Below are 17,398 nucleotides of genomic sequence, written 5' to 3'. Positions count from 1 at the left end.
TTTAAACAAAGGAAACCATAAGCTTTTTTTTTCTTCCTGTAAGAATGGAGGGTACATATGTTTTACCTCCCTTCCTCAAAAAAAAGAATGCAGGGTACATATGTTTTACCTCCCTTAAAAAAAAAAGGTTCTTAGAATTTTTAGCTTTTGTGTTGCAAAACAGGGTTACAAGTAGATTTATCGGCCGCTTCTCCTTTGCTGGTATCGGAGGCCCGAGAATTGTATAGAATGGGCTGACAGGTCCAGTAAGTCTCAGATGGGACCTTAAATAAAGCCCCATGTCTTGGCGTGTACAGATCAGTGGCCTGGTTTTGAAATAACTGGGCCAAACCAAAGCAGTACAACAAAGGAAGATGTGAGCAATCACGGCCAGTTTGCTTGGCTAGTAAAGCCATGGACCGATGCTTGTATTCCTATTTCAATTGATGAATAAAGGTCGTGTGTTTCGCTATAAAAAATCAGACGGAGAGCAGCAGGAGTAGTGCAGGGCGATCATGGCATCGCCATGACTTAGTCTACCCCCGTCGATCCCCGGCGGCGAGTCCGCCTACTCCCGCCGATCCCCGGCGGTGAGTCCACCTCCTCCCGCCGATCCCCGGCGGTGAGTTTTTCTTGCCGTCGTTTTGATACGATTGAGATTATCCATCTAGAGTTTTCTTGCTGGTGCGTTTCCACCGTCAAGCTTTTCCTACCGATCAAGATCGGTTCCAACTCCCGTCAAGGTTCTTCTGCGCTCGATTTAGGAGGACGTCAATGTCCTGCTCTGGTCACCACGAGTTCTTCGTTTCCTCACTGTCTGGGAGCAATGAATATTTTAAGCTGGAACTGTCGCGGGATTGGCAATGACGCGACAGTTCGCGAGCTCCATACTTTGGTGCGATGTTTTGCCCCCTCTATTTTGTGTCTTCAGGAGACTCAGGTCGCGAACACGAGGGCTCAGAATTTATCTTTCACTTTAGGTTTTCAGAATTGTTTTGCAGTTAGTAGTGGTGGTAGGAGTGGAAGCTTGGCTATGTACTGGAATAATGATCTCTCCATGAGTTTAATTCACTACTCGTAGTATCATATTGATATGATTGTCAAGGCAGGAACTGAAGAGCCTTGGCGCCTGACTTGCATATATGGATAAGCTACTGTTCGAGAAAGGAACAAGATGTGGGAGCTCCTTCGCTTCTTGCGAAGTGAATCTGCCCTTTCATGGACATGCATCGGGGACTTTAATGAAGTTCTACTACAAGATGAGCACTTTGGTGGGGGGGAAAGAGACTCAGCACAGATGGCTGGTCTACCTCATGGTGGTCTAGATTCCCGTTTGCGGCAGTGTTTCACCTAATTGCGGCACAATCTGACCATTGCCCAATTCTTCTAAAGATGATCGGACCAACTCAGGGAAGTCATGCTCGGATCGAGCGTTGCTTCCGGTATGAGAAGATGTGGGAGACGCATGAAGGTTTTGGGGATTTCATAAAGCACAAGTGGAAGGATAAATTGTCTGGCAAGACGATGGACGAGCTGCATGCAAAATTAAAAGAACTGGCGGCTGATCTCTCTACTTGGAATTATGAGGTTTTCGGTCAAGTCCGCAAGAAAACTCGCGAGCTCCTTGCTGAACTAGAACGTTTGCGAGCTCTTCCTGGAAGGGTCAGGCCTTCAGAGGCTGAAGTAAGAATTGTCGAGAATTTGACGGTCTGGAATCGGAGAGAGGAGATAATGTGGCGGCAACGGTCACGGATCCAGTGGTTGGCTGAAGGGGATAGTAATACGCGGTTTTTCCATCAGCGAGCCAGTGGCCGACGCAAGAAAAATAGAATCGAGCGCTTGGTGTTGCCGGACGGATCTATCTCGCAGGACTTTCAGGTTATGGCCGGACATGTAGATGAGTTCTACAAAAACTTATATTCGTCAGAGGGTGTTTTTGGCATGGAGGCTGTTCTTGATACGGTACCGAGGAAGGTGACGGCTCTTATGAATGAATGCCTCGACAGGCCATATTCAGCAGAGGAGGTTAAACACGCGCTTTTCCAGATGTTTCCGACCAAAGCGCCGGGGCCGGATGGGTTCCCGACGCATTTTTTTCGGCGACATTGTGATCTTTGTGGGCTGGAGGTTACGACGGTCGTGCTGAATATTCTTAATGGAAGGGAGGACCCAACTGATATGAATCATACTTTAATTGTTCTCATCCCGAAGACAGCAGGTGCTACCTCTCTTTCCAAATTTCGTCCAATCAGTTTATGTAATGTCGTTTTGAAAATTGTTTCCAAGGTCCAAGCAAATCCCCTGAAGGAAATTCTTCCAGAGATTATTTCAGAAGAGCAGTCGGCCTTTGTACCGGGTCGTTTGATCACAGATAATATTGTGACTACATATGATGCCTCCACTTTATGAAGAAAAAGAGTCCAAGGAACTCCCAATTTTGTGCTCTCAAGTTAGATATGATGAAAGCTTATGATCGAGTTGAGTCGCCATATTTACAAGCTATTATGTTGAACTTGGGTTCAGCGAGCATTGGGTCTCTTCTATTATGAAGGTGGTAGTCACATTTTCCGTGCTTTTCAATGGAGAGAGGATTGGGATGTTTTGGCCTAGCAGGGGAATCTGTTAAGGTGATCCAATCTCACCATATTTGTTTTTAAGGTCTGTCTTGCCTTTTAAGGAGCAGGGGGAATTCACAAAATTTGTCGGGCATTGTCGTGGCGCCCACCGCACCCCCCGGTCAATCATCTCTTATTTGCAGATGACAGCTTGCTTTTTGCAAAAGCGAATGTGGAGGGTGCAGCAGCCATTAATGATGTGATGCATCTGTATTGTCAGGCGTCGGGACAACGAGTTAATCTCGATAAAAGCTCTATTCATTTTAGTAAGGGCTGCCCTGAAGTTATTCGGACTGATATGAAAGAAATACTTGGTAACAAATGAATCTCTCAATGCAAAATATTTGGGGATGCCGACCGATGTTGGTAATTCAAAGAACGGTGCGTTCAAGTATTTGAAGGACCGGGTTTGGGGGAAAGTTAAAGGATGGATGGAAGAAACACTTTCAGCCGGTGGTAAAGAGGTGTTGATTAAATCTGTTGCACAAGCTGTCCCTACGTACTTTATGGCATGTTTCAAGCTCCCTAGGGGACTGTGCCTAACGATTAACTCGATGATTCGAAGCTTCTGGTGGGGGAGCAAGAATGGAAAACGCAAAACACATTGGGTTTCTTGGGAGACGATGACCATGCCAAAATATATGGACGGCCTTGGATTCAGGGATATTGAATTATTTAATCTTGCATTGTTGGCGAGACAGGCGTGGCGCCTGCTGACGTCCCCGACCACGCTAAGTGCAAGAATTTTAAAAGCAGTTTACTTCCCTGATCATGGTTTGATGAGAGCTGAACTTGGACCTCGCCCATCTCAGATTTGGAGAGCTATTGTTGAAGGTTGTGACGTACTGAAACTAGGCTTGATCAGGAGAATTGGAGACGGGAAATTTACTTCAATTTGGCATGACAATTGGATTCCGAGAGATGAGCGCAGATCCTTATATACTTCTTCGTCTAAATGAGCCGCTTGAACGAGTGTCTGAGTTGATTAATGCAACAGAAGGCTCCTAGGATGTTCAGAAGCTCTAGAATAATTTTCTTTCGAAGGATGTTGAGGCCATCCGTAATATTCCAATAAGCACAATTAGCTATGGAGACTACCGGGCGTGTCATTTTGAAAAAAATGGGATGTTTACAGTGCGCTCCTGCTATAAGATGATTGTGAGCACTAAGAAGACTAGAGAAGATTGGCTAGACAAGAAGCCAGCGTCCAGCTCTAACAAATCGGAGCAGGCCTGGAAGCGTCTCTGGAAGGTGAAGGTGCCCTCGAAAGTGCGTGTTTTTGCATGGCGTCTAGCGCAAAATTCGCTGCCAACTCGTGATGTTCTTAATCACCGACATATGGCCGATTCTTCTCTGTGTTCGATCTTCCATACTATGATCGACTCGTGGCGGCACTCCTTGGTCGAGTGCACCATGGCGCGATGTGTTTGGGCTTTGGCAGATGAGCAATTGACAGAACACCTCTATGCTTCTGTGTGCCCTGATGCGAAGGAGTGGTTGTTTCACCTGATGGAGACTGTGTCGCAAGCTGAGTTCATCCAAATTCTACTTACTTTGTGGGCAATATGGTCAGCGCGCCGAAAAGCTATACATGAATCAATCTTTCAGAGTCCAGTAACCATTTATGGGTTTGTTGTTAAACTGATGGCAGAGCTTGAGGTCTGTCAGGTTGCTTCACCGGCGTGGCCGCGGCTACTGCACATTCCTCCCCCGCCAGGCTTTCTCAAGTTTAATACTGATGGTGGCGTTTGCAAAGCTCAATGCAAAGGGGCGTTAGCTGTTGTCTGCAGAGATTAGAAAGGAAGGTACCAAGGATCGTCGGCTCGAGTTTTTGAAGCAATCATAGATCCTGCCACCCTCGAGGCGCATGCTATATGTGAAGCTCTATCTCTGGCCAAGGATATTCATGCACAAAAGCTTTATATCGCATCTGATGCATCGGTGGTGGTCAAGGAGATTATTGAAGGTAGCAGATGCTCCTATAGTGCCATTCTTCGGGAGATTGGAGTCCGGAGTCGAGAATTTGAAGATGTTCTTTTTGTTCGTGAAGGGCGTGCCTCTAACATAGATGCCCATAGTCTAGTTAAGAGTGTGTTATCACTCCAGCATGGTGATTTATGTGGCTATCTAAGCCTTGGGACGAATCAACTGTACCTATTTCGATTGATTAATAAAGACTGTGTTTTCGCTCAAAAAAAACAAAGGAAGATATTTGCGCTGTCCAAAAAAAAGCAAGAAGATTTGCGCCTCTAAAAAAACAATTCAAGCAAGACGTGTGCTATAATGTCCTATTAAGATAAACACCGGGGAAGTTTCAAAAAAGAAGATAAACATTGGGTTCAACCGTTAACAAAAGATAAGGGCATGTATAATGGTTGATAAGACCGTCTTCTATTATGTATTCCACGTCACTTAGAAAAGACAACAAAACATATTGTACGACGGGTCATCTCTTAGTGCCATATCTTACAATTAATGCTTAAATGAATAAAATTAATTAAATGTTAAGAAAAGGCAAAATCTAATACAATAGGTAATCTGCCTTTTCTTTGCCTTATCCTTCTTATAAAGAGATCATCTCTTAGCTAAGAAAGAGGCTTAGCATTTTCTCCGTTCCTTTCTCTTCCACATCAGCAATTATCCTACATGACATCATTAAGAAAAAGCCGACGTCTGTAAACGCCCAGACTCCCTCAAACAAAAAAAGATAAACGCTAAGACATGTTCCAAGACGGCGTATCGTGTGAGAATATCTATTCAATGAAATTTTTAGAAATTCAATACTAACGATTAGATATCAAATAAACGGAATAGATAAAGGGTAAAACATCTAATCACTTACATGTATTTTATGAAAAATCCATCATCATTTGTGTACTAGATAGTTTTTATAAAATATGTTTAAGTGATTAATGTTTAACCTTTCATCTGATCTATAAATTCAAGATTTAATGGATAGGATCGAAAGTTTTGAAATTTTCACTTAATAGAAGTTTCCAACTGATACGCTCCTTAGTTGTTTGACTTACAAGTTGGCTAGTCATTCAGTAATCCCCAGCGTTATCATGGTCCTTGCCCAAGTGGCCAAGTGGTCCTAAGCAATTTGAAACAGAGGAGCATATTATGCGTTTATCAGACGGCACATGAGGTTTGCTAATATACTACAACCAGAATTAGCACTTCTTTTCTCAGATTTTTTTAGCACTTCCAATAGTCATAAGAAATTCTAATAAATATAAACAATACCGCAACATGATATTTGCTTCCACTAGAAAAACATTAGCAAGAATAAAAGTGAGTTTTCTCGACATGCCAGAATTGCTAAGAACAGGTCAATGGAGTCACAGTCTACCGAATCTCTGTGATCCCCTACCATTCATGTCACTGGTCTATAACTTGCGGACAGTAGCAAGCGACGCCACAGCTTGAAGGCTTGGCCATTATCAAGCTCTGTAAATCTTTGTCACTAATCCAAGGCCACAGAAGACAGAACAAGTTTTGTAAAGCCATTCCCCAATTAGCCAGCCAACGGGAAAAGACAAAATGGAAGTAACCAATGGCACATTGCCAACCCAATCATGTCATTAGTATTGCCTACCACCAGTCCACCACTGTATGTGATCAGTCTATTACCAACTTGCTAATAATGGTAAGTTATCATATCTTGGAATAAAGAGAGAAAATGATGTAAAGGTTACACCCTTTTGACACTTTCGGCAATCTTTGATTGGGTTTCAGAGATAAGATCCCCATCTCTTTTGGCCATCACCGTATGTTCCACCCTCATTACCTTCCTTGATTATGAGATGCATCATCTTTAGTATATTGTGTACAGGAATTATCCTCCCAGGATAATCCTATTTTAATAGTTCATGCGAGCTCAGCAAGTGAATAGGGATCACCCTTTCATGCAATTTTCCTGAAGCTGACAGTTTATCTTACGGGCACGGTCTAGCATCTGCCGCAAGCATGAGAATAACTATCAGAATTAAACCACGAGTCCACGACTTTCTATTATCCACGGGGAATGTTTGTGGAGGGCATCAAAGCTGTGTATAATTTTAAAGAACCGGATGTTGAGTGCAACCCATGCTGTCAATTACACAGACAAGTATCAGTGATGTCTCGTGCTCCACTTGGCGCCCAGAAATTGACTGTTTGGAAGCTTGCTTCACATGGTTATCCTGGGTATCATAATTTTCCTCCTGCCATCTTTCGTCAGTGTTGATTCTTGTTCTTGGAAGTGCGCAACGTATGCTGCAGAGGCTTTCTCTTCCATTAAGTGAAGAAAATTACGTGTATTTATTTCAAGCTCAAACCAATAGTACTTCATGACAAAATAGAAGGGAACGAACCATCAACGCACAAATTTCCATATTCGCGGCTGCTATAACAGAGCCATCCACTCTGAAAACACTTTGGGAAAGAAGCCAGAACAGTTACCACAAGAAGGACATCATTTGAGGCTTATCATCGCTGCATTAAAGACGAAAGATGTACTAAAGCTGGAAAAGGGGTTGCACTTATCTCTAATTCTCCATCGTGTCAATGTAAAAAATGTTTAGCAGTCACAACTTGTCACACAGGCCCTTCTAGTTAGTTCTGTGTGAGAAAATGAAACTATCCGTCATTATTTATGCTCACGGCGTGTTGAATCTGGAAGCATCGTAACAAAGCTGTCTTTAACAATGCGATTCGCAACATCTCACTCGCCGACCTAATCAAGGCTGAGGCTAGGGGCTTTGGACTCGTGCTAGGGCGGCTGGTCTCGAAGCCCGTTCCGATGTACACTAACGCCTAGTCGTGTAGCATGGTAGTCTTGGATGTTGCCCTCCAGACTTATACATACCTCATTTTCTCTTAATTATAAAGCTTTTGTGTTTCCTCGAGAAAAAAGAAACTATCTCAACACTGAAGTGTCCTGTTGTAGTTTCTGGTTATTGACAAGTTCGTTCTCTGCATCTCTTCGCTTCGTCGTATGAGACACGACATTTCGTAACGGTAGCATCATGTATAGTGTGAATCGAAGTTTAAAACTACGATCCTCACTTATAATCGTAATAACTCCGTCGTGAACTGACTCTAACTCAGGTGGATGGTTCCTTGTGGTGGAACCAGTCCACCCAGGTTCAAGTCTCAGACTTGACGAGGGTGCTCGCATTTCCTTGGATTTAAATCCAGTGAGTAACCGGCGTTGTGCTTTCAGTGGGAGTGAAGTACTCCTCAACTACGAGGCGCCTGTGGTAACTTCGTCAATCTCAAGATGATGTGCCAGACCAGTCTGCCGGAGGTGCTCATAGGAATAGTGTGTGCGTGCATGTGTTTATAGGTGTGAGTGTGCGTGCGTACTTGTGAGCGTCTACGTCTTTAGTGTGTTTTCTCAAAAAAAAATGTAATAACTCCATCAACAGTGATTGGCCAACAATGACATGATAAAAATGTCTGGTTCTTCAACTAGCCATCGACCAAACCCCTCCAAGAAAAGCGCTATAATTTTAGCCAAACTGAATGATCAGATAACTTGACTTCGAAAGGCAGATATATAAGCAAAGCACCAATCATACAATTTGACATGACCAAAATTTTGACTCTTGCTTAGATAGTTGATGAGATGAAATTTTTAGAGGGTGGCAAATTTTAGTTCATCATTTTTCGACAACACTGATTGAAATATAGTCCACTAAATTTTTTGTTATAATTTCGGGTAGCCAGTTTGTGTTGGCTTGAGCTTAATCCAAGCACCGTATGGCATTAGGATAGGATAGAATTGGATTCGGAAGATCGAGGAAGGTGGAAACAGAAGAAGAGAAAAGAAACTGTTGCGAGAAAAAAAGAAGAGACGAGGGAAACTCACCTCGGAGCTGAAAGTAGCTTGTCTTTACGTCTCCACGGGAATCTCTTTGGGTGATTTCCGGCCGTGGTCAGCAGCTGACACCGACAGGTCGAGACGTGACCCCCAGGATCGGACGAGCACAGACTGCCGCGGCAGAGGAAACGTTGCTTCCGCAGGTAGCCAAAATCTTTTGCACCGAGCTTTACCTCCTGCGCCGCCGCATCTTTTTTCAGGCTTTGCTCCCCTCTTCTGCCAAAAATGAACTCAGATGAGTGGACGGAGATCGAGAGTGGAATAATAAGGTGAACCATAGTTTCTGAGAATACAAAATATGTTTAAATGACTGGAGGTTAGGATCTGTTTCGGTACACCCTGCTAAAAGTTTTTGAAAAGGATATTTTTTTTTAGAAGGATATCTTCATCCAAATAAGTTCAACATTATTTCCCATCTACATATCTTCCATTCGCATGAAATCACAAAATACAAGTCTCAACGAAACGGCTCAAACCTCGACCAACCAGAGCTTGTGATTACCCAATCATATGTTTGCCTTGCTTAATCATAAAGTGACCAAATTGGGAAGGGGGTCTTAGCAGCAATAGTTAAATAATGTTAAAGGTCAAAAGCTTGCGAGCATCGATTCTTGGATTTGAGAGGTATAAAGCAGGATGGCATTTGACTCTAATCTTCGAGTTCTTTAAGGGGAGCATTTGATCTGCAATCAAAAAACCGGTGCAATCGTGCAAACAAAATAACGTGAACCGACCTGTGGCGGAGATCGCCCCACTTAAGTTGATCTTTGCGGGAAAAAACCCGCGCCCAGGCTTCATTTTTGCGGAAAAAACCCTCCCATGGATCTCCTCGTTTTTCTTCCCCAACAGATCGTTTCTTCTTGTATCGATCTTCTAGGTCGCCTCGGTGCGTCTTGCTCCTCGTCTGTGCGCCCATCCGCCTATCCTGCACAGCAAGGCCAACTCTTCTCTTTGGAGAACTAGAGATCTGCAGGTCGCATGAACCCCACCGGCCGAGCAAAAAAATCTTGGCATTCCGGATTGAAAGCAACGACTAGATGCTTATTTCATTGCCCCCAGCAGTAGGCATATAAAAATCCCAGTACATGCATATATTTTAATCATAATCTGGGGGAGAAAATGAATATTACATTGATGTAGCAAAGAAAATGATCCCCACACACATTTCTTTCCTCACTTCTTATGGATTCTTAACCACCTTTATATATGCGCGGCACCATAGTTGCATCCAAATCTCCAAATAAGACCCCATGCGTCCGACTGTGCTCATGGTCATATACAGATAGAACACATGTTAATTCCTTATCTATCTGCGAAACACTATATGGATCCCACAAGAGTATGTATATTCACAGACCCATTGAACATGTTTATACGACATAAAAAGTACTATCTCCGTCCAGAAATAAGTGAACCCAAGTCACTTATTTCCGGACGGAGGACCATTCACCGACAACCATCTCCCATACACAGTCTCTAATCTCTGGAGCGCCATCCGATCAAGACCAAGTGCCTTCGGGGGGTGAGACGATGCATTTGATCCCGCCAAAGGTGACAAATTAGTTACTTTTAGAGTTATTTTACAGTACCCCAGAATAAATATAAGCCATCCATTTATCTCAATCCAATGAACTTCTTTAGTTGGTATCCCATCACAACCAGGAAGGAGTACCGTCTCTAAAAACAATGGAGTACCATCAGCTGAGGGGTAAAATGGTAATCAAGCTGATAATAACCTTCTCCGTGATTAAAAATTAGGCAGTTTATATTCCCCATGAAGAGGCGGTGATTGCGGCGGCTTGGCCTGCCGGTGGCCGGCGAGCCATCACACGGCTCGCCCTAGCAGCGGAGCAGGCAATAGGCCTCCTGATGTTGCAATGACTTGTGGCCGGCTGGATCACAGAGATACCTATAGCCTGAAGATCAATAGTTCATCACTTTGACCACGATGGAGATTTGGGATGGTGTATGCAATCACCCGTATACTGCATGTAGTATTTTTCCTTTGAGTAAAGTCCATTTTAAACCTTTGTTCTTGTAGGGGTGTAGCACATCAACCCCGACCTTGAAATCCCTGAAATTGGCACCCCGTACTCTTCAATCCTGGTCGATAAGATCTAAAACGTGTTTTCCAAACAGGGATTGCTCACGTGGCACCGAGCAGGTCCCATTGATGTAAGAGTCCCACGCGTCAGCTACACGACCATCTTCTTCCCCTCTCCTCTTCTTCCCCAAATTCAGACGCCGACCAGCCAGCCACTCCCTGCCCAGTGCGCTCGGTTGCTGATTGCTTCCTATCTCAACGAGGTGGTGCGTCGACACAGGCGGTAGGACGCGTGGCGGCACGCTGGGAGCAATTGAAGCGCCCCCGTGGGGGCTGCTCGAGCTGCTTTTCATCAACGCCGTCGGCAGAGAGGCGAGTGGAGACAGGTGGCTGCCAAGCCGCCGGCCATGTCGCTCGCGTTCTACGGCATGGCAGGCGCGTCATGTTCTGCATCAGCTCTTCCCACGGCGGCGACGGCGACACTACAACTGCTGTGCGAGCAATGTCAGGAGCAACCGGTGGGGGGAGCTTCATATTGGTCTGCTTCGCCTTCGCCGGATGATTCTCATGCCTGAGAAATCCCTCGTCCGTCCAAAGGAAGAAGAAGCTGCGCAGGACCCACTCAATCCATGTGGCGTGTTTTAGTCAAATATCCCTGCCACGTCAAATCCTGGTGTGTGTAAAACATGTTTCAGCGACTTATGACCGGGATTAGAGTGTACAGGGTGGTGATTTCAGGATTTCGAGGTGAGGGTTTGATGTTGACGACCTCTACAAGTATAAGGTTCAAAATAGATTTTACTCTTTTCCTTTTTAAAGAATCATGAGATCTGCCGAGTAAGATAGTCCCTTCATGTCTGCATCAGTAATTATGGGATTGAGTCCTAATTTGAAACCTAAACATGCATGCCACGGTAGCTTTCAAACGGGGAGGAGGCGGTGGCGGCGGCATGCTGATGTGCTCAATCTAGACGGAGGGGAAGAGGGTCACGTCATCTTTATCCTAGCGTGGAATACCTTTTTAATCGAGAGTTAGATTTGATTGATACTCCAATCCCTTGTTATGGAGTACTGGGTACCGCTCAAATTCTCTACTTTTATGGCATCCAGCCGCAGCGAAACCAACCATGCGGGGACTTTCATTCGGTCTTAACTTTTTTTTTCATAAAGAAAGTTAATCCTGAAACTTTTTTTTCGCGAAAACCCCTCGACGCTTTAAAACCAGCAAGATTATAACGTGTTTTTGTTTTGAACCGGAGGAAGTAACAAGCATGGCCATCAGTGAGCCAAGGCAAAAAGCTATCACGAGAGTAGCTGTGTGATTTGGCCTGTCATTCCGGTGTCAATGCGCGGGCCAGCTTTTTCAAGGAACCCAGCAGCTGCAGCCTCCCGTCCCATCAAGCACAGTAGCCGGTACTCCGCTAGTGCATCATCTACTGTTCCTTCCCTTCCATTTACTACTTTGCCTTTCCAGTGCTAAACCACCAACTTATCATTACACGCTGTTATTATTGATGCATGTAACGGTCCAAAAGCCAGTGAAGTGAATACGCATTGATGGTTACTGGTCATGCTTTTCTCTATTTTGGTGCTAAATTTTCGGACAAAGGAAGAAAACGTTCTTCTGGCCTCTATTTGATTTGATCTCGGGTCAGCGAAGATGGGGGAAGAACAGCGAGGGGATCAACTTGGGGCTGCACGAGGGCGTCTAGACGTCTAGTCATCTGCAGTAGCACGGTGGCTTGAATTGATGGATGGATGGTCCACGAATAATCAACGGTAGCGATTGGATCCACCAAGAGTGAAGAGTCCATGATCATTTTGTATTTCAGCCCGCTATGTATTCGAATGTCTACTTACGATAATTTTTCTATAGAAAGAACTGAGAATCATAATACATTGCACGTATGAACGACCGTCTATTCTCTCGTTTCCAACAAAACGCCTTTATTAATTATCAACCTGCCCCCGTAAAAAAAAATCAAGCCCATGGAAAAAATATATTATATCTTAGTTACCTAAAATTGCAATATTAATATTGCGTAATTTCAGAGAAATAAACTGTAAACTTTTAGTTTAATCCATGCGGCAAGAAGTACTGCAAGCTATCTGATCCAAATTAATTGTCGCACCTTAGTCTAGATCATACACATATATCTACACACGTATCATGGTGTATATACATCACTACATGGTTTTAAGACTAATCAGTTTATTACATTTTCATATTGGTCATAGTAGATCCACAAATTCATGCATGACAGATTGCCTTGTTTTGGTGGAACGGATTTAAGCGGGTGGTGAGCAATTCCATCTCAATCTCAAGTATCCATGGAAATCCATTCATGTAGTGCTATCTCATACAAACAGACTGGTAGTATAACAGATATGTCTATAAGAGCGAAGATAATGGCAACATTGATTCAAAGGACTTTTGAAGAATTTGAATCTTCAAAAAAAAAACTTTGTTGGTCTTTTGATTTACAAAAATAGAGTCCTTGGAAAAAATATGCATTTCTTTACATCTATTTTGGAGAAACAAATTCATCCAGTCAAACCTCTTTGTAGAATTTCCTTTTTTTGTCTGATGTTCAATCACTTTTTTATGCTAATTATGTAGTTTTCATTATGTACTATTCAAAGTACATGCCATTTTAACCGTGTTCATATTTTTGTGTTCTACAATTCATGCGAATCAAAGAGGCACGAAGAGAAATTCAAAGATGCAGCCGGGAGCTGTGTCCCGGTTGAAAGAAAGAAACATTATTATTTCTGATTTTTTTAAGACATGAAAATATGGAGCCTTTGTATGCTTGCAAGATTTCATAGAAAGTAATTAATTTTTCATCTTGTGTAAAAGCAAGTGTAGGGCATAAATTCTGTCTGCTTTAAGTGCAATTTTTTCGTCTTGACATAAAGATGATTATTTTTTTCCAAAAATATAACTTTCAGAATTTGTAGCACTCAACAAATTATCTTTCCAAAGATTACGATATTTTATTTCGTGTAGTAATAAATTCAATTGGTGACAGCGGTCTGTGTTGTGTTGCGGATGCAGATCATTTGATGTGAGATAGTAAAATGGGTAATGATTGGAAGAAGCAGGTGAGAATGATTGGACGTTTATTTAAATGCTTGAAAAAGGTGACTTCGAAATAGAAACTGTAACTGCTGGTCAGACCAGTGGACCAATTGGGTTCCAAACTCGTCATACCTGTAGCTAAAACAATCCGGTTTGTTCAACCTGGATCATTCACAAAAGAATTTTATCGACAGCAAACAGTCATTGCACAGAAGAGTGAGCAGCTCGAACAGAACGAAACAGTGATTAGTCAGAGAGAAAGTGTGTGTGTCTGTGTGACGGGGAGTGATTTTCTTTTTTCGAAAAGGAGGGAAAACTCTCGGCCTCTCCATTGATTGATGAGTCATCATATTATTAAATTTCAACACAAAATCATCATCCAAAGTTACATCTCAAAAATAAAACAGAAGATCAAGAAATCAGCCTGTCTCAAATTTAAGACCGGTGCGTCACCCAAACTGGCTGTAAAACTCCCGTGCTACCATCTCCATACGGCTGCACCCAAATTCCATAGACTCACTAGCCACCATCGGAAGCAGTAGGAACCAGGTACGGAGCCAGTGTGTTGCCTGAAAAATAACTTGCAAGAAATTGAAAATTTTCTTTTTGTTAAACGCCAAATCATTACGACAATTCCAAATGGACCAACAAATCCCACAAGAACCAACAACTATAAGCGATTTAAGATATTTTCCCGTCCCATTAAGCCAGCGTCCAAACATGTTCACGATACAAGAGGGGGTTGGGAGATTAAAAGTCACAAAGACAGTTTTCCAAACTAAATCGGACACTCAAAAAACAAGTGATGTATTGTCTCGTCTTGATTGGGAGATTAAAAGTCACAAAGAAAGTTTTCCAAACTAAATCGGAGACTCAAAAAACAAGTGATGTATTGTCTCGTCTTGATAAAAAAAACACATTTTTACCAACCATGCCAGTTCCGAAATTGACTATCATCGTTAATAAAAAACTGATAAATAGATTTCACGGATGCAGACAACACCCAAGGTCGGATGTGTGACAGGGAGGGATGAGGGAGAAAAGACAATTGCATTTGTATAGTCGTTCAAGAACAGCATCAGATCCTAGAAGACTACCCCCACCGACTCAGATTTGATCTGCGAATCTAACAATGATCCACAATTCCGCAACTAGGCTACTGAGCAAACTACCCAATGTACTTAAGGACTATAATCCTTAAATTGAATACCATCATCAGATCCCACCAAAAGTTCCAATTTTTTTTAAGAATCAGGTCTTTCTCGAACAACATCAATCCTTCCGCTCTGGCTGCACATGCATAGCTGACTGATGACGAGTCATTAGGGTTGGTTGGTTAATTAGACGAAAGGCTACAAAAGGGAAGAAGAAGCTTAATCCACAATAGCGATCGATTAGGCCGACTGCGGCGAGCCGGAGCCGCCGCTCGCCGTCGCTGTCGCCGGCCGTTGGAAGCCGGCGGAGTGGTGGTCGCCCGCCGCGGCGGCGGCGGGGGCGGAGCCGTTGATGTTGAAGTCAGCGTGGACGGGCGGCGCCGATGGCGGCGGAGGCGCGGGCGTGGGGGAAGCGGAAGGGTAGTGCTGCGGAGCGCCGGCGGTGGAGAGTGAGGCGCTGCGGCGGGCGCTGTGGCCGCCGACGAAGTTGTGCTTGTTGTTGTGCATCCAGACCTTGAAGACGCCCTTGCCGACGCCGATCTCGCGGCATCGCTCGTGGACCACCGCCTCGTCCGACTTCTGCAGCCGCCACCCCAGCCGCTCCGACAGCGCCTGCATCTGCTGCTTCTGCTCCGGGCTGAACTTGGTGCGGAACCGCTTCCTCGCTGACGACGACGACGAGCCGCCTGGGCCTGGCTGAGGATGCAGCCCAGCTGGGACGGTGGGCCCGGGGGGCCTCGACGCCATGGCCGCCGGGGCTGATGGCGCCCCGCTGGTGCTCAGCGAGAGGAGCATGTGCGTCGCCGAGAGGTACCCGGCCGGTGCTGCCGGTGGCATGGCTACCCCCGGTGCCGGCAACGGGGGAGAGGCAGGGCGGTCGTCGTCTTCCTCCGAGTAATCCGAGCGCTCCTCTGAGTCGTCCGAGTAGTCGTCGTCCCCGGCAGCGGCCACCGGCATCCTGCGCTCCGGCGTCTCCTCGCCGCGCTGCGGGTACTGGGGGTAGTGCGGCGCCGGCGCCACCGGGGGAAGAGCGAGGAGAGGCGGCGGGGAAGGGGGCGGCGCCTCGAGGAGCCGGCGGTGGAAGTTGCGGTGGCAGCCGCAGGCTGCGCACTTGAGCGAGCCGGGGTTGGAAGGGTCGGCCGCCGGCGAAGGCATGAACTCGCCGCAGCCGTCCACGGCGTGGCCGCCCAGGCTGGCGGCGTGGTTCTTGAGGCACTCCCGGTACGACAACCCTGAGTCGTCCCCCACCACAGCCGCCGCCGCCGCAGCAGCCGCAGGCCTCATCTTCTTGGCCGCCGACGCGCCGCCGCCGTTCGAGAACACCACCGGCCGGTATTTCACATCCATCACCGCCTCCATGGCCTCCGCGCTCTAACTGCACTTCGAACTGCAGAAGAGTGCAGACCCCACACTGGCACCAGGATTAGCGCGCCTAAGCCGCGCCGGTTTTATCCATGGCAAGAGGACGGAGGAGAGGAAAACTACAGGTAAGGAGGTGAAGAGGAGGAGGAGGGGAGGAGATAAGAATAAAAAGAAGGGGAGAGCCGAGTGAGAGCGAGAGCGGGTGATGATGAATAAATACGCGGATAATTATGGAGCAATATCAGTGGTGACAGGACAGGGCGTATCACTGGTGATGCAAGGTGAGGGAGGAGGGTACAAGTGTGCAGGGGGCGCATGCCACGTTTTGGGCTCTGCGGCATAGCAGCCTCGCTAGCTAGTAGCCTAGTACTGCTAGTAGTAGGGTAGGGCTGCTAAGCTAAGCTAAATAGAGTCAGACAAAAGCATGGAAAAGTCAAGATGTGCATTACTAGTACTCTACTACGCCATGGCGTAGGAGTAGTTGAGAGCTTGAGGTGCCGTTGGAGTTGGATCGATCAAATTTTCTATTTCTTCGTTTTGACACCCAGAAGGCCAGAACTCAGCAGTGTCGCTTTTAAATTTTGGATGTGGCTATTCTATGGTTGTCTGATTTTAAGTGACTGTCGTTAAATTTCAGTTGACGTATAAGAGTCATTAGACTAAGTTCTGAGTGTCAACCCATTATCTTTTCTCCCAGGTGCTATCGTTAGATGGCTAAGCAAATTGAGTGATTTTAACTATAAGCGTCGATTGAGCTTTAATGATATCTGAGATATAGTCGCACCTAAATTTTAAATGGTATATTTTCTAATTTTAATCTTGTTTAAATACATTGTCACTCTTATCGTGCCCAACAAAATATAGGAAAACAAGTTCAAAAACAGAAACAAGGAAAAGCATATTAAAAACATAATACTTAGAAAATGCATCCAAAGTGTCATTTTTAAAAAACTAAATAGATTTTCTCATGTCTAGCATTTTAAATAAAATAAGGGGAAATTGAAATTATAAAAATAAAGGAAATAAGAAAAAATAGGGGGAAACACAAAAAGAGAAAATTCATGAACAGATGACTTAAAAAAATGGAAAATCAAAATCATTTGAATTGGTCAAATTCATGTTTTTCAATAGTATTAATGAATGCTATACTGTTTTCAAATTCAAAGAAATCCTTATTAACTTTGTAAGAAGATTTTTTATTCTTTCAAAAGTTCTATTTTTTCGGAGAGTAGCTAGTTCCTGCATTTTCTTTATTTTTTGTTGGCTCGACTACCAGATGTGCAAAATCACCACACG

The 17,398-nt window shown here is 44.7% G+C and overlaps 1 protein-coding gene across 1 annotated transcript; it reads right to left on the bottom strand.

The window, feature by feature from the left end:
- Positions 1–14,545: 14,545 nt before the first annotated feature.
- Positions 14,546–16,431, bottom strand: LOC100842251 (zinc-finger homeodomain protein 9). Its single transcript, XM_003572193.4, has one exon. The coding sequence runs from the start codon at positions 16,097–16,099 to the stop codon at positions 14,981–14,983; it is 1,119 nt and encodes a 372-aa protein (XP_003572241.1). The 5' UTR covers positions 16,100–16,431; the 3' UTR covers positions 14,546–14,980.
- Between the last annotated feature and the right edge of the window lie 967 nt (positions 16,432–17,398).

Source organism: Brachypodium distachyon, chromosome 3 (genome assembly GCF_000005505.3).
Source record: "Brachypodium distachyon strain Bd21 chromosome 3, Brachypodium_distachyon_v3.0, whole genome shotgun sequence".
Taxonomy (NCBI): domain Eukaryota; kingdom Viridiplantae; phylum Streptophyta; class Magnoliopsida; order Poales; family Poaceae; genus Brachypodium; species Brachypodium distachyon.
Note: the sequence above shows the minus strand (reverse complement) of the source record. Positions and strands in the feature narration are given on the sequence as shown.

Bases quoted from the DNA above. Each gene is read 5' to 3' on its own strand.
- LOC100842251 (XM_003572193.4), bottom strand. From the start codon at position 16,099: ATGGAGGCGGTGATGGATGTGAAATACCGGCCGGTGGTGTTCTCGAAC.